The sequence below is a fragment of the Antechinus flavipes genome, chromosome 3, assembly GCF_016432865.1.
Source record: "Antechinus flavipes isolate AdamAnt ecotype Samford, QLD, Australia chromosome 3, AdamAnt_v2, whole genome shotgun sequence".
Taxonomy (NCBI): domain Eukaryota; kingdom Metazoa; phylum Chordata; class Mammalia; order Dasyuromorphia; family Dasyuridae; genus Antechinus; species Antechinus flavipes.
The window spans coordinates 196,887,638-196,913,449 of NC_067400.1; the positions used below are offsets into that span (position 1 = coordinate 196,887,638).

Here is a 25,812-nt window from a genome sequence, read left to right on the forward strand (position 1 = left end):
AATGGATGAATATTTACAAAAATATAGATTGCCCAGATTAATAGAGGAGGAAATAAATTACTTAAATAGTCCCATTTAAGAAAAAAGAAATTGAACCAATTATTAATGAACTCCCTAAGAAAAATCTCCAGGGCCACATGGATTTACAAGTGAATTCTAACAAACTTTTAAAGAACAATTAGAATAAAATACAAGCTATCTGGAAAATTAGGGGAAGAAGAAGGTCTACCATTTTTTTTTATGATACAGAAATAGTGCTGATCCCTAAATCAGATAAAGATCCAAACAGAGAAAGAAAATTATAGACCAATTTCCTTAATGAATATTGATGCAAAAATCTTTAAAAAATATTTACAAAGAGATTGCAGCAACTTATCACCAAGATAATACACTATCAATAAGTTGTATTTACACCAAGATTTCAGGGCTGATTCAATATTAAGAAAACTACAAATATAATTGACTCTATCAATAACCAAACTAACAGAAATCATATGTTTATATCAACAAATGCAGAAAAAGTATTTGATAAAATACAATAAGCATTCCTAGTTTTAAAAAAGGAGAGAGCATAATAATAAATGGAATTTTCCTTAAAAACATCAGTAATATCATCTAAAACCATCAGTAAGAGTCATATGTAAAGGGGATAAACAAAGCATTCCCCAAAAGTATAGGGATGAAACATAGTTGCCCACTATTATTATTCAATATTATATTAGAGATGTTAGCTTTAGCAATAAGAGAAGAAAAAGAAATTGAAGGAATTAGAATAAGTAAGGAGAAAACAAAATTTAGCACTCTCTGCAGATGATATGATGGTATGAGTTTACTAGAGAATCAACTAAAAAACTACTAGACATCATTAACAACTGAGCCAAGTTGCAGGATAGAAAACAAATCTACATAAGTTATTGACATTTCTATATTTTATCAACAAATTCTAGCAGCAAACAATAGAAAGAAAAATTCCACTGAAAAAATAACTGTGGAGATTATAAAATATTTAGGAGTCTTCCTGCCAAGACAAAGCCAGGAACTACATAAGCACAATTACTAAACACTTTCCATAAAAATAAAATTAGAGCTAAACAACTAGTAGAATATCAAGTTCTCATGGATAAGCCGAGTTAATAAAAATTACAATACTACCTAAATTAATCTATTTATTCAGTGCTATACCACCAAACTGCCAAGAAATTATTTTATAGACCTAGGAAAAATAATAACAAAATTCATCTGGAAGAACAAAAGGTCAAGAATTTCAAGGGAATTAATGAAAAATGCAAACATTTTTGTCTTACTTGTACTAGATCTAAAACTATATTGTAAAGCAGCAGTCATCAAAACCATTTGGTTGGCTAAGAAACAAAGTAGTTGATCAGTGAAATAGGTTTAGGTTCACAAGACACAATAAAAGTGACTATAGTAATCTAGTGTTTGATAAACCCAAAGATTCCAACTTCTGGGATTAGAACTCACTATTTGACAAAAAATTGCTGGGAAAATTGGAAAATGGTACGGCAAAAACTAAGCATTGAAAAACCTAACCTAACAACCCACACCAAGATAAGGTTGAAAGCAAATTAGGATAATCTATCTCTCAAATCTGTGGAGAAAGCAAGGAATTTATAGCCAAAAAAGAATTGGAGAACATTATGAAATTCCAAATGGATAATTTTGATTACATTCAATTAAAAAGATTTTGTATAAACAAAACTAATGCAGCTAGGATTAGAATGTAGTAGAAAACTAGGAAAAAATTTTATATCCAAGAATTCTGATAAAGGCCTCATTTTCCAAAATATATAGAGAATTGAGTCAAATTGGTAAGAATACAAACCATTCTCCAAATGATAAATGGCCAAAGGATACAATTTTCAGACAAAGAAATTAAACCATTTCTAGTCATATGAAAAAATGTCCTAGATCACTATTGATTAGAGAAATGCAAATTAAGACAGCTCTGAGATATCAATACATACATCTCAGATTGGCTAAGATGATAGGAAAAAATAATGGTAAATGTTGGAGGGGATGTGGGAAAACTGGGATACTAATACATTTTTGATGAAGTCATGAACTGATCCAACTTTTCTAGAGAGCAATTTGAAACTATGTCCAAAGGGTTATCAGCTTGTGCATATCCTTTGATCCAGCAGTGTTTCTACTCAGCCAATATTCCAAAGAGATCTTAAAGAAGGGATAAGGACCCATATGTGCAAAAATGTTTATGGCAGCCATTTTTGTAGTGACAAGAAACTGGAAACTGAGTGGATTCCCATTAGTTGGAGAATAGCTGAATAAGTTATGGTATATGAATGTTATGGAATATTATTGTTCTATAAGAACCTATCAGCAGGATGATTTTAGAGAGGCCTGACGAGACTTAAATGAACTGATGCTAACCGAAATGAGCAGAAGTTATGATATATGAATGTAATGGAATATTATTTTTGTGTAAAGAATGGATCAGCTTGATGATTTCAAAAAGACCTGGAGAGACTTGCATGAATTGATGCTAAGTAAAGTGAGTAGAACCAAGAGAATATTGTACAATAAGCAATAACAATATTGTAAGGTGATCAACTGTAATAGATTTGGCTCTTTTCAACAATGAAGTGATTCAGGCCATTTCCAATAAACTTGTGACAGAGAGAACCATCTGCATTCAGAAAGAGGACTATGGAGACTGAATGTGGATCACAACATAGTATTTTCACCTTTTATCATTGTTTGCTTGCATTTTTATTTCTTTATTTTCCTTTTTGATCATTGTTTTGTACAGCATGATAAATGTGGAAATATGTTTAGAAGAATTGCATGTGTTTAACCCATGTTAGACTACCTGCTGTTTAGGGAAGGAGTAGAAGGGAGGGAGAAAAATTTAGAACACAAGGTTTTGCAAGGGTGAATTTTTAAAACTATTTTTGTATGTAATTTTGAAAAAGAAAAGTTTTTAATAAAAACATTTTAAAAAGAAAACCCCATAATACAAAGTCCTTGGGGATCACACAGAGTCAGACATGACCAAATGGTAAACTGAACTATATTTACTTATATAGTACTTATAAACTATATATGGTTAGTAGCTTTCAAACATAAAGATAATTAGCCCATTGGGGACATAGGTAAATATTTGATCTGATATATCAATATCTATTTATTTACATCTATGTCTATGTCTATATCTATATTTATATGTTGACTTATATATCACTACTTTCAAGAAAGACAACAATTTCCACCTCTGTGGAAAGCGCTGTGGCTGGTTGCTCATTCCTCCATTCATCTATCTCCAAGAAATATCTATCAACCACATGTCATATATTGTATTTTATGGCTATGAGTTCAAAATAAAAGCTTCCTTGACTCTTAGAATCCTAGTGTTAACTCAATGGAATTGATACAGTGCTTATTGGTTCACACATTAGAGCAAATCCTTACAAGGTGTTAAGTCACTAGTATTGCTAGAAACAATGCTTAAGTTAACACTTTTGAGAATTCACACATTGGCTCACACATTGGAGTTCACAAATAAGGGAGATACACAAAACTTTAATTTTGTGAATTCACACTTCCCATAATCCCACTTTTAGAGGAGGAGTCAACCTTTGGGGTCATACCTTTAAGAGATCATATATCAGAAGCTCTTAGAGCTTCAATCAGTCAGTCAGTCAGTGGAAGAGATTGAGTCAGAGTTGAGCAAGAGGCAGTAGCTGAAGAGCTAAAAGACAAACTGCAAGAGCTCTTGGAACCAAGGAGGGAGAGAGTCCTCTAAGAAAGCTAACCAGGCCCAAGGAAAGAGACAAGACTTGGAAGGAGAAAATAACTGTTTGGATTTAATCAGCTGGCTGCATTTGAGGTAATTATTACTTGGAACTGAAACTAAGGCTGCCTCCAGAAACCTCCCCAAAAAACCTGTTCCCAGAGAACCATCATTTATATTATACAAAAGAAGAGAACACCACATTTTGGCATCCGAATGTGGGGCTGACAGGACCCTGATCTCAGTGGAAAAACCTCTGATCCTGAATCCAGAGGAAAAGTCTCCTCGACCCAGAAATTAGGATGAGTACAAGAAAGAAATTTTGTTAAAAGAGTTAAAAGTAGAATTTCATCTAAGATGGGACAGATGTTTAGAAAACAGCTTTCTGTTTCTGTTCAAGGAAAATGTTTAGAGAGCATTGTCAAGGTTATTAAAAGCCAAGGTTTGATTACAATTTTGGAGTAGATCAATGAACTTTTAAAAACTATAAAGTACATATGTCCTTGTTTCTCTATAAAAAAAGAATCGGATCTAGATGAGTGGAAATTAGTAGGAGAGGATATTTGTCAATTCTACAATAAAAATGGACTTGACTCAATTTCCAAACACACACTTAATACATATAATTTAATACAACTGGCTTTAGGAAATTATATGTGTTGGAAGTGTTGGAAGAAGAAAGGGCAGGAGAGGGAGGTGCCAACTAAACTAGGTGAAAAGGAGGAAGAATCAGATAAGAATGGAGTTAAGTACAATTTTGAGTGTGATACTTCACAGCAGGAGAAATTAGATCATTCCACATCTCATGACCTACCCCCCTCAATTAACTCTTCATAGGTGGAGGAAGAAGGAGGAGGGGGAGAGGCAGTACTGCAATCAGAACCACCTATTAAAGGAGCCTGTGACAAGATTAGAAAAGGCATTGATTAAAGCAAAAAATGAAGGACAAGATGTATCTGATTTTATAAATGCATACCCTGTGATTGAAAAACTTGACTCTTCAGGTCAAAAAGGGAGAAGATACACTCCTTTTACTTTGGAAAAAATTAAGGATTTAAAAAAGGACTACACTTTTTATAGGGCTACATCATCTTATGTTAAGATGTTACTAGCTACTTTGTCTTATGAAATCTTAACCCCAAATCATTGAAAATCCATAGCTAGGGCATGTTTAGAACCTGGACAAAATTTGTTGTGGCTTTCAGAGTTTCATGAATTATGTAGGATTCACGCCCAATGCCATAGACAAACAGGAGTTATTGTATAAATCGCTTTTGACCAACTAGCTGGTGAAGGGCAGTATGGAGAGAATTCAGAACAGATTTCTTATCCCATAACAGTGTATGAGCAAATTTCTAAGGCTACAATAAAAGCTTGGAATTCTCTCCCTAGACAAAAAGATAGAGGGGAAGCCTTCACAAAAATAGAGCAAGGTTCCAATGAACTTTTTGCGGATTTTGTGGGATGTTTTCAAACAGCTGTAATAAGAACCACTGGAGATAATACAGCTACAGAAATAATAACCAGACATCTGGCTAAGGAAAATGCCAATGAGGTTTGCAAAAGAATTATATAGGGACTAGACAAAGATGCTCCTTTAGAGGAGATCATAAGACGCTGTGCCACAGTGGGCACAAATGCTTATTATATCCAAACTATGATGAACATGGAAAGACAGGGTCCTTCTTGGCAAAGGAATTCTAGAGAAACTCATCAATGTTTTCAATATGGAAAAGTTGGACATTTGATATCTCATTGTAGATAATGGAAATAGAGTGAGAAGACGGGGTGAGAGAAAACCCAAAACCCCATGTCCAAAATGCAACTGAGGCTTTCACTGGGCCTCTGAATATAGATTGACCCAGGGAAATGAGAGGCAGAGCCCAGCTCCAAGATATCATCCAAAAGACAGATGGGACATGATTTCAGCCTAAAAATAGTCAGATAGCAGAAAGAGATTACAGTCAGGGGAAATAGAGGCTTTTTAAATCAACAGGGCAGTGTCCAGTGCAAACAGCTCCAATGTAATTGCCAGATGATGAGGAGAAATCCCAAAAGTGGTAAATAGAAGGGAATTAGATAGGGTTTGCTTGTATTCCTACAGACAGAGAAGGAAACATATGGAGAAGGAATCAGATGGGTGCCAATGAGCCGTATTCACTTTGTCCATCAGAGAGAAACAGAAAAGCAGAAAAACTTCAAAACAAAGGAGAAGATTTAAGAAACATCTGACACTGAAAGAGCATGGCTGACAATGAGACTGGCAAAAGAACTTTAAAATCTTCAGGAATCATTAAATTCCTTAACACAAGATGAACAAAACCCAGCAGGAATCATTAGATTCCTTGAGATGAAAAATCATTGATGAGACTATTGCAATACTTCAAAACTTACAGGAATTATTGGATTCCTGGCACATGAACATTAATGGACAATGGATTCCTTTTGGACTATTTCTAGGACTTATTGACATGTATAAATTCTCATGTTGATTCATGTTGTTTGTTACATTACTACTAGCCTGTGTTATATTGCTATGTGTTTATGTAATTATGTGTAATGCCTCCCATATTGATGGATTTATGTATACCTGTTTCAAATGAGCCACCTCAAATGCAGCTAGCTGATTAAATCCAAACAGTTATTTTCTCCTTCCAAGTCTTATCTCTTTCCCTGGGCCTGGTTAGCTTTCTTAGAGGCCTCTCTCCCTCCTTAGTTTCAAGAGCTTTTGCAGCTTGCTTCTTCCTCTAGCTCAACTCCAACTCAGTCTTCTCCACTGACTGACTGACTGACTGAAGTTCTAAGAGCTTCTTATATATGATCTCTTAAAGGTGTGAACCCAAAGGTTGACTTCTCCTCTGAAAGTGGGATTATGGGAGGTGTGAATTCACAAAGTTACAGAGTTTTGTGTATCTCCCGTACTTGTGAACTCCAATGTGTGAGCCAATGTGAATTCTCAAAGGTGTTAACTTAAGCATTGCTTCTATCAATACTAGTGATGTAACACCTTATAAGATTTGCTTTAATATGTGAACCAATAAGATTGTATCAATTCTACTGAGTTAACACTAGGATTCCAACATCTCCCAATTTCTTTTGATTTAGAACATAGGTGGTCATGACCTTCCCGACTTCTCAAGGAGGTGAGAACCTCCCCAAAAAAGGTGATCATGCCTTCCCTGACTGCTCAAAAGAGAAGTGAAATCACCATAAAAACAAGGTAGTCACACCCTCCCTGACATCTCAAGGAGGGAGATGAAAACACCAAAGGAAATGGGAAATCAAATCAGATTAACAGGTTTCACATTTCAATCACAGAGGTGATTATTACTCTGAACTGAAACTAAGGCTGTGTGGTAATCTTGTTCTTTTAAAATAAGTAGAATAGTTCTCTCTGGGGGAGAGGGTGCAGGTCTCTTGGGGAGGTTTTCTTGGAGGCAGCTTTAGTATCAGTTGAAAGTAATAATCACCTCAAAATGCAGCCAGGTGATAAAAGTTCAGATGTTTTATTGCCTCCAATATAGCCCGGTTAGCTTAGAGCCCTCCGAATATCTCCAAATCCAAGAGTTTTGTCCTTCACCCTCTGCCTCTGCTTTCTTCTGCCTCCAGCCAGCACAAAGATGGAATGAATTTCTTGTCTCCTTCACTTGGGGCTCAGCTAGCTTTCTGGTGAGTCTTTCAGACCAGTTTGGTCTCAGTGGGGGGAGTGCAGGAGCCCAGTCACCAACCACAGTGGTGTGAGATGAAGATGAACTCTCGACTCGGTAGCTTCTTCCTCTGAAAACTCTTCTTCTGTCACCAGCCAGCCAAGTGGAAAATATTCTGGAATAGATCTCTCTTCACTGGCCTTATATCTGACTCTTCTGAGAGAATGGGATTATGGGTTTTCTCCCATAGTGCTCTCTGGCCCTAAGAGCTTTAAGGGAGGTGTGAATTCACAAAGTTACAAAGTTTACTTCGTGAATCTGGCAAACTTGTGAACTCTGAAGAGTAAAGGTGTAAACACAAGCATTGTACTAATTAGTTCTACTTAGTACCTTGTTTCAGATTCTGGCCCAAAACATCTTCTTGTAAGATCAGATCAACTCTAGTTAGCAGTTTGTAAAGATTCCAACAGGCTGTATCCAGAAAACCTCCCCAAGAAACCTGTTCCCAGAGAACCATCATTTATATTATACAAAAGAAGAGAACACCACACTTGACTACCCTTAAAAGGAGGCTAACATTTAAATTATTCTCACCAATAAGCTAGCAAATATCAAAGTAAATGACAAACAGACATCAGAGAAGTTGTGCAGATTAAAACAGATGAATGAATCCAAACGTTTAAATAAATTCTTTGCAGTTAAAAAGAACTGAAGGAGAGAGAATAATCTCACTAGAGAATTCTGCTCTTAGTTTCTATGGTTATAGGCACTGGAAGTTAAGAGATATGTTTCCCATATACCTACAGCTGTAAGGAGATTTTCTCTTTATCATTCAAAATCTCACTTTTCCATAATTCAACCCATTTGTCTTGAGCTATTCTTTAAAACTGTATCCATCTTACTCAGTATCTTGGCTCTGAGCAGCATCATGAAACTGTCCCTTAGGGAATTACCCAATTCAAGGGAATGGGATGTTATATTAATGTCTGGGACATAGTATTCTAAGGTTTGTGAAGCAGTTTACAATGATTATTTCAATTGGGCCTCATTTAAACCCATGGGGAAGGTAATACATTTATTTTAAAGATGGGTAAATTAAGGTAAAGAAAAACTAAGTGACTTGCTTATAGCCACCACTAGTTAAGCATCAAGAATAAAATTTGAATGCAGGTCTATTTTAACATCAACCATATTGTTTCTCAACTGAAATTCTTAGAGTAGGAATGTAAAGGAGATGATTGATAAGTAATTTATTGAGGAGTCAGAATCAAAAAAGCTTGACAATCTATTGTATCTGGGAAATGAAAGAAAGAAAAAATTAATAATCAAGATCCTCAAATCACAAACCTAGATGATCGGAAAGATGTTGATCCTATCAACAGAAATAGAATAAGAAAAGAAAAAAAAGAACAAATTTTAAAGATGAGTTAAGTGAAATTAAGAGAGGGTAAATAATTTGTAGGTGATCATAAAGCTATCAGTTTCAGGGTTTGAACCTTGATCCTCATGATGGCAAGTCTACTATATTATTGACTATGTACAATGTTTCTATATAGGTACTTAAGTAGTTCCTATACTTTTGGGTAGTATCAATCAAAATAAAACTATACAGAATAAAATCCTTTAAGTAAATGATTTTAAAAGTTGGCTAGTAAATAACTTTACAATTTAATATAAAAATATCATTTAAAAAACCCCACAAGTTCAAAATATACAAGAGAATGTCTTCCTTTCTATGCATTAGTCACTAATCAATTGTGGAAGACATAGATACTTTGATCAACACAATGATCCTTATCATTTCCAAATGCTATTCACTTCCAGAAAGAACTTATGAATTTTGAACGCAGATTAAAGTATCTTTTTTCACTTTGTTTTCCTTACTTTTTTTTTTGCAACAATACTATTGTGCATTTTTAATGTGTAAAGATTTATTTGCTATTGTTTAAATAAATTAGTTATGTTTTTATATTCAACCTACAAATGTTAAACATTGATTTGTTATTGTTTAAACAAATTATTTGTGTTTTTATATTTCTGTGTATAAAGTTTAACATCTAATATAGGATTTTTACTTCAATGTTTAATTATAAAATAAATATTTCAGATACTTACCATTGACACAACTCCTTAGATCTGTGTAGGCATTGGTTGACTGACGAGCAGCTACAAATGATCCAACTCTGAAAGAACCAAGGCAACCTGTAAAGACAACAATTTGTTTACAATCCACACACTTACTTGACGTGAACTTACAATAAGATTATGGCTAAGATAGAAAAGCATGCTTCTAATAATTATCAACATTCAGTAATTAGACAATATTGCCTGGGATTTCTAAACACAATCTAAAAGTAAAAAGTATGTGGGAGAGAAATTTAAAAATGGGAGAATTAGACATAACACCACACTTAATGCTACCAGACTACCTGCAGTCTTAATTACTTGAAACATAATCTTGAACTCACAAATGAAAAAAGATCTCTGAGGAAATAAGGGAAAAGAAGCAATGTTGGGGAGAAAACTGTTAAAATTTAACAAATCAAGAAGTGACAATTAATGGGATAAGGGAGAGGACAACAGCGAAAAAAAAAAAAAAACAGGGTGATTATAAAATATTCCAGGATTAATTGAAAAACAGAATGACTATAATAATATCTGCAGTTAATGTAAGCATTAAACCTTCATAGTCCCAGTGATCAGAGTGAGCTACCATTTATTACTGTTACTGATGTTCATAATAATCTCCCTACACCATGAAGAAAAGTTTAAGCTATTTTTCAATATCTCTTTTTAAAAACACAAGAAAGCGAGTTATATTTTTTAAAAAATTTTTCATCAAAAATGGTTAAAAATTTTTAAAAGTTTAGATCTTAAGTTAAAACTATCTTATTTTTTGGGGGGGTGTCTTATTCCCTAAATATTTCACATAAATAAGAGTAGTACTATAAGTTGTATTTCTTTTAAATCTATTTTCTTTTACAGTTTGGAACTTCAATTGAAAAGATGTTTATATATATATATATATATATATATATATATATATATATATATGTATGTATACACACACACGTGTGTGTGTATATAAGTGTACACACACACACATATATATGTATATATAAAATACTACACATATAGATAGAGATGTCATGTGGATACTATCTTGGACATGATGATTTTGAGATGCTTATGGAATATCTACTTTGAAAAGTTCAACAGAGTTAGAAATGTGAGACTAAAGCCTAGAAGAAAGAATAGGGCTTCATGTAAAATAGAAACTTAATATCTAACTTCTGATTAATTCATTAAATGTATCTAAGTCAAGAAGCATGAAACATGCCTTAAAATTAAAATTTTAAGATTAATCCAATTATGGGAGGAAGAGATTTCTACTCATATGGGTAGACTTCATTACGTAACATTGGATGACAATTAGATAAGTTACCAATAGAGGGGAAATGGTGGGAAAGGATGAAGCTTTTAATTTAGTAGATTCCCATTAAGTGAATTGTTCTGGATAAGTGCTAAGCTCAAGATGTTTCTGATCATTTAATTGTTAGTCACTTTAAAATTTTGTTATCATGGATCAAAGTCCCTTTCCCCCAGGGAGTTTCTTGTTATGAGATTTAAATGTTATTAGGACCCTATTAATGCTGATATCCTAGAACAAAGTACTAAGCTGTTTTCTTTTTAAGAAATAGATATGGCATGCTTTTTTCTTTTGTGAACAAGTCCCTGGACTCGATTTCACTTCTGTCCACCACTTCCTTTCTCTGAACTGACTTTCTTACTACCCCGGGTTTACTTGTGGTAGAAAACAAAAGCTTTTCCCCCTCTCTTTTTCATTTTTCTCTTTCTGTGTCTCCCAGAAACAGCATACTATTCCTCTTTTAGATATCACCTCATTCCACCATCCAGGCCAAGTCATCATCTTGCCATCTGCCCAGCCATTGTTCTCTCTAGACCAGAAGACCTTCTAAAATTATTTCCTGGGTGACTTAATCCACCAACATACCTTAGGGTCATGCTTTTCTGATGGATAAGTAAGCAATCTCAAGCATGCATGATCACATATGACTCATATATACCTACACTGCCCTTAAAACCAGATACCCCTGCACATCTCATCCAATAACAGTCCATTCTGTTCATAGCCTTACCATTTTCTACACTCATACCCCAGCCCTGTTTTCCATCTCTTATTCTCTGAAGAGTTATCAGATCAATTACTTCCATGGCCTTTAGAAAGGGCATATCTGTTGACTCCCCTATGGCTACACTCACTAAATTGATGATTTATCCAAACCAAAAGACCCTTCCTGGACCATTACTCCTTTGTATGTTGTCTTTTCCTTCTAAACTTCTTTGAAGGCAGAAATTTTCTTCCTTTTGTATTTGTAACCCTAGTGATAAGCACAGTGCTTTGGAACATTGTAAACAATAAAGTTTTCATTGATTCCTTGATTTTTTCCATTTTTTGACACTCTTGACCACTCTTTTTTCCTAGGCTTTCTTATCCTCCATGACAGCACTTATTTCTGGATCTTCTACTTGTCTGATTACTCTTTCTCAGACTTTGCTAGTTCATCATAAACCTTATATTTTATAGTTTTTAAGCCCTCCAAAAGCTCTTTCTTCTCTCTCTTTTGATCTATTTATTCTTCTTTTTAAATACTCTGTCATTTGGTATTACCATAGATTCAGTTTCTATACAAATGCCTTCTAAATCAAATATCTAGGCCTAATCTTTCTCTGTAACCCATCTCTAGATAGCTCTAGCTATCACTCAAACATGTCCTCAAAAATCACCTTTCTCTATCACTTCAAGCATGTCCCAAACTGAACTCATCATTGCCCCTAAATTCTTCTTCCAAAGTTTGGAACTTTGTTTCTGTTGAAGACACCAATATCTTGCCAATCTGTCAAATTTAAAACCTCAGAATCACCTATGACTCTTCCCTCTTTCTCACTCACCTTGCTCAATTATAGAGACCCATATTTCATATTAGATAAAAGTCATCTATTACTAGTGGTTTATAATATATTACATGCTGAACACATACTCCTAATTTATTACAAGGAATTATATGCATTGTGAAGAGACATAACACAAAAAGCCAAAATGCCTGAGAGAAATTAAAGTCCAAATGTATGTAACTATCTAACACAGATAAAGAACTGAAAAATGTAACAGTTTCTTTGGGTGACAAGATTGTCAGAAAGAATAAATTAGAATTGAATTTGATGACTTCTAAAGTCCCATTTAAATCTAAACATTTTTTATTATGATTATTTTGAACTTACCTAAGTACAATGGATAAAAATAGTTCTAGAAAGAAAAGAAGAAAATATATCTTAGTAAATTTAAATTAAACTATAGATATAAATTTCATCTAAAATCTTTAATTTAGAAGACATAAATAATCATTTCATTCTCCCATTTCCACTTGACATCAGATTTCAAATTGGTATGAACATAAACATGGCACAATGGAGAGTACACGAACTCTAAAATCAGAGGACCTGAGTTTAAATCTCACCTATAAATCTTATTATCCTTGAGACCTTAGGTAACAAACTTCTATGGGACTTAATTTTATCATCTGTAAAATGAAGAGCTTAGATTAGATGGCCTCTGAGTTCATATCTAGATTTGTGAACCTGTAATTTCAGATTGAAAAATTATAAATGCATCAGAAATTGATCAGAATTCCTTCGAATTTGCCGTTCTTTCTCCCTTCCTCATCTCTCCAGCTCCTTTGTTTTCAAAGGTATCCACAACTCTGTTACTGGGCTGGAGAAAAGGAATTAAAATTATCCCTTAGTATTAAGAATGCTTCTCCTTCCTCTTTTTTTTTCCTTTCCCCCCTCTTTTCTGTTCTTTTTCACTTTGCCATTCATTGTCTAAGACTTCTGAGGGAAAGGAGGGTAGATGGGGGAACCTGAGGTCTGCAAAAAGAGAAGAGAAATCCTCTGAAACAGCAATGGTGAAGGAGATGAGAAGTACTTGAGAAAAGGGAAAGAAAAGAAGAAAGGGAAAGAAGAGAAAAGAAAAAGATTCCTCACTTGTAGTGGAATAAAAACTGATATTCCTGTGGCAAACTGGGCTGGCCATTTTTCATAGAAAAGATGTATATAATTTGGGCATTTACAAACTAGAGACTAACTACAAAAGCTTATCTGCCAACAGGTGGCCATTTACCCAAGATAAACTCTAGGAACATATGTAAATAATGTTTTTAATGATATTTTCCTATATTTGGAGAACAAAATATTGTTTTCTTTCTCCCTTTTGCTTATTCACATAGTAAGCAACAAAACAAGGAAAGAATCCTTTTGCTTTAAAGTATAAAATTCAATCCCGAGTGTACTTGTAAAAAGCCACAATATATTATATAGATTATAGAGATTAAGATCAGATCTTACCTTAATACTTAATATCTATGTTACCTTGAAATAAACCCCTTAATCTCCCTTAGGTACCTTATCTGTGAAATAAGAAATTTGGATGAGAAGGGCCTCTCAGATCTTTTTGAAGTTCTAATGAGATCCCTTCTAGATCTATGATTCTATAAATTCAGAGCTGATAGCTATGATATGCTGTTAAGTGTTTAACAATCAGGACTCAAAAAAAATGTAAGTACAATACACTTTTAAGCTGAACCTGAATTATTAACATTTTCTCCATCACTTTCTTAATTATATACAATCAATAAAATGATAAATCAAGTTGTGAGTTGTAGCATTTTAGATTTCCAAGGTATAAATTCTGATGTTGTTCATTCATGTCCAACACTTCATTGACCTCATTTTAGATTTTCTTGGCAAAGACACAGAGTGATTTACCATTTCTTTCTCCAACTCATTTTTACAGATAAAGAACTGAGGCATGTAATTTGTGGAGGGTCACAAAGCTGGTCTGAGGCCAGATTTGAACTCAGAAAGATGGGTTTTCCTATTTCAGGCTAGTACTTTATTCACTGTGCCACCTTACTGCCCCCATAAGGTATAAGGTATAAATTCTCATACTGAAAATTAAACAATCAGTTTTCTTGAGGTGTCTTCAGCTCTAGCTATCTAGCTAGAAGGGGCCTTGGAGCACAATAAGAACAGATCCTTAAGGAGCTGATGAAGCCCAAAGAGTTAAATGTCTTGGCTGGTAGATAACAGCAGGGATTACACAAGTGCTAAATAGTAATCTGAAATTAGCCCTTTTGACTATTGATTCAAAGCTCATGCTATTATACCATAAGAATCAGTTAAAAGTCACCTAGGAACAACCCACAGTGACTATGAAAGGAACAGAGAAGGAAGATTCAGAGAGCAGCATCACAAGGGAATTCAAAGTACTGTAATTACTATTGTTGCTACTGCTGTGTGGTAGAAATCTTTTGAGCTGTAAGAAGCTCTCTTGTTCCCTATAACTTAGATAGCTTTATCAAGATACTGATTGTGTTAGTTGGGCAGCCACAGAAGCTATTAGTTAGTGCACACAATACATTTGCTTCTATTGTCCCTTTCTTTTGTCAGCTTTCAATTAATACCTGAGATGTCTCTGTAGATCATAAGGATAAAAAGGAGAATCCTATAGTATCTCCTGAGTGACACTGGCCAATGGAATTATATACAACACTAGCACAACCAGGTAATGTGGTAAGTCTGGCAAGGTGAACATCTGCCCCCCCCCCCTTTTTTTACAGTTTCTTTAAAAAAAATTTTAATAATAGATTTTTATTTTCAAAATACATGCAAAAATAGTTTTCAACTGTCACTCCTTGCAAAACCTTATGTTCCAGATTTTTCTCCTTCCCTTTCCCCCATCTTCCTCCCCTAGACAGCAAGTAATCCAATATATGTTAAATATGTATAATTCTTCTATGCATATTTCCACATTTATGCTGCACAAGAAAAATTAGATCAAAAAGGAAAAGAAAGAAAACAAAAAATTAGTAAACAACAAAAAAGGAAAAAATACTATGTTATGATCCACATTCAGTCCTCACAGTTCTCTTGCAAATGGCTCTTTCCATTCAAATCTTTGGAACTGACCTGAATCACTTCATTGGTGAAAAGAACCACATCCACCAGAATTGATCATCATATAATCTTGTTGTCATGTATAATAATCTCTGGTTCTTCTCATTTCACTTAGCATCAGTTCATGTAAGTCTCTCTAGCCCTCTCTAAAATCATCTTGCTGATCGTTTCGTATAGAACAATAATATTTCATAACATTCATATACTTTAACTTATTCAGCCATTCTCCAACTGATGAGTATCCACTCAGTTTCCAATTCCTTGCCATTACAAAAAGGGATGTACAAACATTTTTGCACATGTGGGTCATTTTCCCTTTTTTATGATCTATTTGGAAAACAGGCCTAGTAGAAACATTGCTAGATCAAAGTATATGTACAGCTTGATAGCCCTTTGGGCATAGTGAACTCCCCTTTCTGTAATACCTCGAGAAATATATGACTTATTGGGTTATAAACTCAAGTTTGGTTCCCAAAAAAGGGGTCATTTTAATTAGCCTCAATAAAGCCTCTACCTGAATAAATACAGTGAAATCAACAAGTTCCTCTACAGAAGCTCATTTCACAAGGTTTTTATTAGGGTTTCTCTTTAACACTGGAAAAGTAAGTTTATTCCCTTCAATAAAAGTTCTTTTTGCTACCATGTGTTAATTCCTATTGTCCTGTTCCCCCAAAATTCAAATCTCAGCCCTTTACACATTCCATTCTTACCGTCTCTGGCTCATTTTCAAAGACTTCTCTAGCTTCTTCTCTATTACATAGCTCTTCAATGCACTCTCGTTCCAGGTTTCCTTTTTTAGTTTCTTCCATAAAAGTGTTTGCTCGGGGTTTCCTCACAAGGACTTGTGAGGCATGCTGCTTCAACAAAACTTTGTAGGAAAAAAAAATGTTTGCATTAATTCATTTTTTTTTATTTCTCTTTTTCAACTTGTTTGTTTCTAATATCAGTACCCATAAATATTTGGACTGAATTTTTTTTTACTAATAAATATACATGTTTACACAGGATAACAACTTTTCAGAATACATAGTTAGGAAACTCCTCATATATTGTACACAATATCAAAGAAATTCACAAGTCTAAGTCCCACCAAAAATGTCTATTCTCATTGGCTTTACTTTTTCAGTTCTTACTTACTTCCTAACCCCTTGTAATCTGACTCAATAGAATTCAATAGAAATTGTTCTTGATAAAATTACCAGTCATTTGTTAAATCTGATGACTGTAGCTCAGTCATCAAACTTGACTTTTCTTCAGCTTTTGAAACTGTTGATTAACCCTTTACTCTCTCATATCTTTTTTAAAAATGTCTTTACTTGTTATCTTTTCATCTTAATGATTTCTCCTTATTATATCCTTTTCTATATCTTCAGTACTTCTAGGTTTAATTATTAACTCAGAAAATTAGAGACTTGAAAGGAATCTCAGCATCCTTTTACACCTATTAATGCTCATACATAAACTAGATGTCCTCTACAATATATGAAGCAAATAGTCATTCAGTCTCTGTCTGAAGACTTATAAAGACGGAAAATTCACTAGCTCTTGAGATTAGCTCCATTTCTGAATAGCCTTAAAGATAAGAAAGATTTTTCTTCCATTTTGCCTAGATTTACATCTTTTCACCTTCCTACTATTGCTACCGCTCTCCCCTCTAGAGTCCAACATATTCCACTTACCCTCCAGATTCTCTCTTCTCTAAGATAAACAAGTTCAGTCCCTTTAACTGAATCTTATCTCTCTTGAACTCAATACCCTTCCCTATCCTGGCTGACTTCCTTTGGATACTCTTCAGCTTATTGGGTGTCATTTTTTAACTATGGCACATAGACCTGAACACGAAACTCAGATAAGATCTGATTATCGCAAAATATAATGAGACTAATACTTTCTTTTTCTTGGAAACTAGGCCTCTCTGAATGTTTCCAAATATAAAATTGATAATTTTAGCTATTGCTTCACACTGTTGACTTATATTGAAACTTTCTAGCAACTAAAATCCCCAGATCTTTTTAAAGACATCTATCCATGTCATTCCCATCTTGTAGTGATGGTGTTGACTTTCTAAACCTGAAAGGTTTAATCAAAAAAGAATAGCCTAGACATCATCTTTCAAGAAATTATTAAAAAAAAAAAACTGTGCTGATATTCTAGAACCAGAGAGTAAGATAAAAATTAAAAGAATCCACTGATTACCTTCTGAAAGAGAAACTAAAATGGAAACTTCCAGGAATATTCAGCACACCCAGATCAAGAAAAAAATATATAGCAAGCATCTAGAAAGTAATAGTTTAAATATTTTGGAGCCACAGTCAAAAAAACACAAAATTTAGCAGGTTCTACATTAAAGAATCTGAGGGTTTGGAATATGGTGTTCTATAAGGCAAAAGAGCTAGAGTTACAACCAAGAATTACCTATCCAGCAAAATGTGTATAAGTGTTCAGGGAGAAAAATGAATATTCAATGAAACAGAGGACTTTTAAACATTCCTAATGAAAAGGCAGGGCTGAATAAAAAAATTCAATTTCAAATATAAGACTCAAAATAAGCATAAAAAGATAAAAAAGAAAGAGAAACCATAAGGGAATCAATAAGATTAATGCAAACATTTCTACACAGGAAAATGATAATTATAATTCCTAAAACTCTTCTCATTATTAGAGCAGTTAAAAGGAGTATACATAGAGGCTACAAATGAGAGTTGACTATAATGGAATGATATCTTTAAAAAAAAAAAAGTGTGTGGGGAGGGGTAGGGGGGAGAGAGTGGTGGGAAAAAAGGAATGCTCTGGGGAAAGGAAAAAGTAGAAACCCCAGAGAGGGAGGGAAAGGCCCCAAAGAACTTTTACAGTGGAGTTGGAAGATGGAAGAGATGTGGGGTGGAAGGGCAAGGAAGCACATGAATCTTACTCTCATAAGCTCAGAGAGAGAACAATGTATCCATTCAATACAGGAAAGAAGGAGGAGAAGGAAATATAAAAGGGTGGTAGGTGATGATAGATTGGAGAAAGTAAATGTAAAAAACAAAGCACTTTTGAGAATAAACAGGATGAAAGAAAAGAGAAAGAGTAGGATAAATGGGGGGAGGGATAGGAGAGAGAGAAATACATAGAAATCATATATATAGGAAAAATTTTATAGCAAGTTTCTCTGATTAAGACCTCATTTCTCAAATATATAGAGGAGTCAAACTGATAGATATAAGCACCATTCCCCAATTGTTAAATAGCCAAAGTATATGAACAGTTTTCAGATGAAATTAAAAGTTATCTATAGTCTTATGAAAAAATACCCTAAATCACTATTGATTACAGAAATGCAAATTAAAATAACTCTGAATTATCATCTTATATCTATTAGATAGGCTAAAATGAAAAAAAATAAAATGGCAAATATTTGAGGGGGTGGGGACAATTGAGATTCTAATGCACTTTCAATGAAGTTGTAACTAAAATTTGTAACCTCCCACCCAGAGATTACTGAGTATCAATCATGCCTAATTCTTAGGCCTTCAGAAAATCCCAATCAGAGGTCTTCAAAGATTTCTGGCCACCACCTTGCTGAGCAGTGGTTCTCACACTCAACAGAACACCCAAGGACAGCCACTCGCAAGCTTAAAATCTTTATTCCATGTGTTCACATCCTGCCCTCTCCTGCACTCTTCCTGACCTCCCACTGACTCCTTTTGAACTCCCAGTGAACTCCCTTGAACTCCACCTACTTCCAAGTCCCCATTGCTTATATTGGATCTATGAGATCACACGTACAACCAATTAGAGATGATGCAATCTCAGTGCGACCACAGCTTCCATTCATGAGGCAGTTCACACTGCTCACAGAAAACCACATCCAGGTGTCTCAGGATTCAAGGCCTCTGTACTTCATAATTTGGCTGTGGGAGTTTCCTCTTCAGACCCTTACAATTCCCTTCTCTTGTAAAGCAGGGACTGCTCATCACATCAAGCTAACTCTAACATCAACAATAGCTTGCTTGATCAATGAGATTACTGTGTGTGTGTGTGTGTGTGTGTGTGTGTGTGTGTGTGTGTGTGTGATAAAGGCAAACAAAAGTAAAACAGTAAGAACTAGATTCAACAGGGGCCAAAACCAAGAAAGGATAACACAGTATTCAACCCAATCAAGAAAGTCATGTTCAAGTCATGTTCATAAGTCTGTGGTTTCAATTGTATACACCTTCTAGTATCTTGTAAATAAAGGCACAGAGGAGGAGTGTATACAGAAAAAGTCATGTCCTGCAGCATTGCCTCACTAACTTTAGCAGATGGACATGTTGGTTTTTCACCCACTAATTTAGAGGCATTGTCTATAAGTGGGAAACAGGGCAAAACCTCTCCCTAGGCCACCATATGAATCGAGTAGCCATGGAAGAAGTACACAAGCCCATTGTCCAGTTCTGTCAGTCTCTGGATGTTACACATCAACCAGGATGTTCAGCTGCTACACTAGTGCTGCATCTGCCATCTTTGGTGTCATGATTAGGAGGAACATGGCTGTCATCAGCATCTAAAGGGCTGCTGACATCTGGCCAGTCTTTCTGGGCCATCAATGTCTGCGATGCCTTCACTGTCTGGTCCTTTTCTTTTTGGTTCCCCAGGTCATAGATGTTTCTGATTAGGATCCATTCCTCTGCTATTGGGTCTGCATCTGGAATGACAAGAGCATACTGGGGACCACAAACCCTGACCCAACCTGGGCCCTTCCAGATGCCATCTAAGCCTTTCCACATCACTATGGAGAGTGGGCTCTTGTCCTTGTTGGCCAGTCTGTTAGTTAGCCATGCTTTCTGCGTGTATCAGAAGCGCATTGCTGGGATGAGATTCAAGGAATTTGAAAATTGCAGGTAATTACATGTATTGCTGCATCTAAGCGAGCCTCCTTGAGTCATGTAAAGAGTCATGCAAATCCCAACACTACTTCTGTTTCTTGTTTAAATGGGAGCATCTTGAGAGTACGAATAGCCTGTCCAATAATGGCTTGGCCAGTAGGATTATATGGGATACCAGTGGAATGGACAATGCCAAATTTAAGGCAGAAGGACTGAAAATACAATGCAGATGTATAAGCGGTCCATTATCTGTCTTAAGTGTATGTGAGATTCCTACAATGGAAAAACAATGATAAAGGCTGATCACATGCCTAATTGCTGCTACAGACTGGAGTGAAGCTATGAGGAATTGAGAATGTGTATCCATAATTACATGGATGCTCTGACTTTTAACATAAGTGATATCCATTTGCCATTAAGCATTAGATCTCAAACCATGAGGGTTTTTCCCTGGAGGGAGCATAGAAGCATGGAAAGGAAGGCAAGCTGCACAGCCCTTTACCATGCCCCTAGGTTCCTCTTTTGTTATTCCAAATTGCAAAGGTAAAGCTCTAGAAGCCTGATGAAAGAAAATAGAATTTAAAAGTCCACTATGAAAATGGACATGCAAAAAAATAATATTTAACCTGAATGCTTTCTCACTTGCTCTCAAAGTTCTTTAAAGAACTGATATATATTAGAAGCTACAAATTTTATTTGGGCTGTGGCAATTCTCTGTACCACACCTGAATAAGCCGAATCAAATATTATATTTACATCAAAAATTTATTGCTAATTACATAATAGCCAGGTTATTTTTAATGGAGACCCATGTGCAAAGTTTAGAGCCGTGGCCAATAAATTTTCCACTCTGGGATGGTTTCACAGCACACATCAATTTGTGCATTAGTATAAAAGGTACATATTTTGTCAGATCTTGTCCCAGATAATTGGACTACTCCCTCAATGGCCTTTATTGAAATTCTAGCCACAAGCACTGGATAAGTAATAAGACTTTGTTCTAGTTGTGCTTGGAGGTTTACCCACTCCATCACACTGTCTCCTTGATAAAGGACTGCTGTGGGTGACTCTTTTGTATCAAAAACTGATATTTCCAAGGCTTTTTGAGTGACTCTTTCAACCATATTGCATAAAGCCAATTCAGTCTCTCTTGGAACCTCTTGAGCTTCTTTTGTAACCTGGCATGGTGAGTCTAAAGCACTGTCTTCATTTAAAATGTCATATAATGGTGGTAACAACATTTTGGAAATACTTTTCTTATAGAAGTAAGATCAGCAGCCACATGCATTTGACACATAGTAGGCTATGTGTCATCCCCTGTGACAAAACTGTCCATTCAAAATTTTTATAAGGCTCAGCTAAATTAATGCTGGGCACTGAAAAGGCAAATACCTTCATATTCTCTTATCTACAGGAACAGAATAGAAATAATCCTTAATCCAAAAAGGCCATTCCTAAGCAATTGAGAAGATGGAAACCTAAGCTGAAGAGCTCCCATTATCTCTATCTGTCCATTTACTTTTCTCAAATCAATCAACATTCTCCATTTTCCAGATTTCTTTTTTACAGCAAATACAGGGGAATTAAAAGGACTTAGAGAAGCCTGTAAATGTCCTTGGTCAAGCTGCTCCTGTACTATATCTAATAAAGTGTGAATTTTTTCACATTGTAAGATGTCTCTTCCCCACACATTGATGGGGATCTTTTCAACTACAAAAGGAGTAAAAACTCCTGTTTCACCTTCAAATGTTCATCTCAAAAGGGTGGTACTAGCTTCAGCTGCTATTGATCCTCCTATGCTAGACATATAGGTTGTAGTTTAAGACCCAGTAAAATTTGGCAAATGGATGTGACCCATTATAAATCTTTTGATCATTTGTCTTTTATCCATGTTATATACCTTTTCAGGATTTACTTTTGCAATACCAGCAACAAAAGAGATAACCTGAGTGATCACTGAATTCCTTATACAAGCTTTGAAATCATGGGTATGCCACAAGTAATAAAAACAGATAATGGACCTGCATATACTTCTAAACATTTTGCACACTTTTGTGCACAGTATAAGATTTTACATACCACTGGCATACCTTTTAATCCTCAAGGACAGGCAATAGTAGAGAGGAGAAATGGAGACATTAAGATGCTCCTCCAAAAACAAAAGAAAGAGGGAGTCACAGATAACCTAGAGAACTTCTAAATTTAGCTTTTTATAGAATTAACTTCTTGATTTTTGATAAAGATGCACTAGCTCCAGCAGACAGATTTTATAAACCACCGGAAATGCAGTGTCCAGTGCGAGCAGCTCCACTATCTTTAGATAATCGCCAGGTGATGTGGAGAGATCCAGAAAGTGGTGAATGGAAGGGATAAGTTAGGTTAACTGCTTGGGGGAAAGGGTTTGCTTGTATTTCTACAGGTGGAGAAGGAATCAGATGGGTGCCAATGAGTCGTATTCACCTTGTTCATTGGAGAGAAACGAAGCAGACTCTTGAAATGAAGAAGACCCAAGAAACATTGGGTGATCCCATTGCTGACTGTGCCCCCCCCCCACTGAGCATGGCAGTTATGGCAATTAACTCATGAACATAAAAAACTGTTAATGAGACTGATGCAGTACCTAAAAACCTTCAGGAATCATTGGCGTCTCCGAGACATGATAAGATTGTTGTAAGACCTGAAAACCCTCAGGAATCATTGAATTCCCTGACACACGCAGTAATGGATAATAGATAGGTTTTGGACTATTTCTTGGCTGCTGAAGGAGGTGTATGTGTGATTGTTATTTATATATCCTTCTTCTAGGATTTCTGGAAATCTTTTACAATATCATGTTGATTCAATATTGTTTGTTATATCACTACTTGCATGTATAATTCATGTTTGTTACACCACATTGAGCCTGCACCAGCTGTGGGGAAGAGCTTGTGCTATATTGCTATGTACTTGTGTAATACCTCCCATGCTGATGAATTTATGTATACTTGTTTCTAGTAAGATTCTTCAGCCCAGAAAACCACTAGCAATATCTGGTTTGACTCCCTACTTCCCTTTGGTGTTTTTCATCTCTCTTCCTGAGAAGTCAGGGAGGGCATGATCACCTCCTTTTTGGTGTTCTCACCTCCCTGAGAAGTCATGGAGGGCATAATCACCTGTGTTCTAAAACAAAAGAAAGCAGGAGATGTAGAGAGCTGAAACTCTGGAAAGGTATATTTGAATCTAAGACAGCAGAGCACTTAAGGCTAATTACCTACTCATTGTATGATAACGGTTCTATAAACATATGGGGATGTGATGGCTCTCCTCCCGATTGGCACTTGCTGAATATGTTATGATGAGATAATCAGAGGCAAGGATTAGAGGACTGAGGGAGAGGATAAGACTCTCTCTATCGCAGTATGCTGAGGAGAGAATACTTCAGCTCCAGACTCCAGAGTCCAGGATTCATCCTTAATGAGCCACGTGGCAGCTTGCCTGCCTCCTTCACTTCTCCTTCTAGAGCCCAAGGACTTTGACTGATCCCGACTTTGACTGATCCTGAGGCCGCCCTCCCCCCTCTGGCCCCCCCCTGCCCCGAGAGCTAGCCCGCACATTATAGAAATTAAATTCAATCATTCTGTAGAACAATTCAGAACTAAGCCCAAAGGGCTATAAAATTATGCATATCCATTTACCAAGCAGTCTGCATCCTAAAGAGATAAAAAACAAAAAGAAAATGAATTTATGTGTACAAAAATATTTAGACCAGCTCTTTTTGTGGTAACAAAGAATTAGAAATTGAGGCAATATTCATCAACTGGGAAATGGCTGAATAAGGTGTTGTATATGATTGTGATAAAATAATATTGTGTTATAAGAAATGATGAGCAGGATGCTCTCAGAAAAATCTGGAAAGACTTATGTGTACTGATGCAAAACGAAATGAGCAGAACCAATAGAACACTATATACCATGACAGCAATATTGTTATGATGAACAACTGTGAATGATTTAACTATTTTCAGCAATACAATGATCCATAACAATTTTGAAGGACTTATGATGACAAAAGCTTTCCATCTTCAGAGAAAGAACTAATGGAGTCTAAATGAAGACTGAAGCATACTTTTTCTTTTCTAATCTTCCAGCTAACCAATTCCAGTTTATGGGGCCAGCGTTATTTAAAGGTTATTGCTTGTTCTTCATTCTCAAAGAAGACCATGGCATTAGGAAAGTGATGCCATGCCATGCCACAAATTAGCTATATACAATATTAATGACTGCCTGAAATCACACCATTCAATGACACCTGTTGAAGATCTTAGCTTAAAAGGCCAAAGTCTCCCACTTCATCCAGGGCCATCTCCAGTCATTTTGATCTATATCTTGCTACTGGATCCAGATGACTCTGGAGGGGAAAATGAAGCATGAGGGCACTGAGCCTATAAAGACAAATCTCAGAGGAGTTCTGTTTTGAATATCTCAAATTTTATTATCATCTAGTCAAAATCTATTTTTTTCACGAAAATTGTATGAGATACTTTATAAAAACTTTGCTGATACCTATGTAAACTACATCCACAGCGTTCCTTTTATCTACTGATATCCTGTCAAAAAACATAAAATGAACTTTTATCTGTCATGATTTGTTCTTGATGAAAACACATTGGTTTAACAATCCCTGCTTCTTTTTCTAGACATTTAAGAACTATCTCTGATACGTCCATGAATTTTCCCAGAACAAAAAGTCAAACCTTTTCTTCCTTTTTTCCAAAAAAATTGAGATATTTGCCTCTCTCCAATCTTGTGATATTCTTCTCATTTTAAAATTCTATTCAAATAACTTTTCATAATCAAAATGTATAAGCCCTAATCTCCTTCTTGTGCTCCAGGCTCAAATTACCAACTGTCTCCTAGGCATTTTTATCTGAATGTCTCTCAAGCATTGTAATATTCTTCTCTAAGATGTAATATTTTCTGGGAGCAGGTTTCTTGGTGGGCTTCTGGAGTTAGCCTTAGTTTCAGTTCAGAGTAATCACCCCAAATGCAACCAGGGATTAAAATCCAAATCCTTTATTGTCTCCTTCAAAATCCTTCACTTGGGGCTCTGCTAGTTTTCTGGAGGCCTTCCGGATCTTGGTTTCAGTGTTCTCCACAGGACAGCCTGCCATCACTTCTCTGTCTTCCTTCGTTCTGCCCGACTGCTTTCTCTGGCTTATGAATCTCCTTGACCGAATCCTGGCTTGTGAATCTCCTGGAGTGAATCCTGGTTGAGGCTCCTAGTTTATATATGCTCTCTTAAAGGTATGAATCTTGTCGAACTCTAGTAAGTATTAAGTACATAATCACTGTCTCTATCAATTCCAGTGACTTATCACCTTGTAAGAATCCTAACAAAGCATCTCAAATTCAACTTGACCAAAACAAAACTCATCTTCTCTTTCTAAGCCTACCCTTCTTCTAAATTACCTTCACCATCTTTTCAGTCATTCAAATTCTCAACTGCATAATCATCAATGACTTTACAATCATT

General features: G+C 35.5%; 1 protein-coding gene across 2 annotated transcripts in view; it reads right to left on the reverse strand.

The window, feature by feature from the left end:
* The window catches only part of PROS1 (protein S), a 109,968-nt gene that overhangs the window by 49,842 nt on the left and 34,314 nt on the right, over positions 1 to 25,812 (reverse strand). For both annotated transcript variants that reach the window (XM_051984376.1, XM_051984377.1), the window contains exons 2-4: positions 16,164 to 16,321; positions 12,721 to 12,745; positions 9,532 to 9,618 (exon numbers count right to left, since the gene is read on the reverse strand). In XM_051984376.1, coding sequence (XP_051840336.1) covers positions 9,532 to 9,618; positions 12,721 to 12,745; positions 16,164 to 16,321 — 270 coding nt within the window. The remainder of the gene's footprint in view (positions 1 to 9,531; positions 9,619 to 12,720; positions 12,746 to 16,163; positions 16,322 to 25,812) is intronic.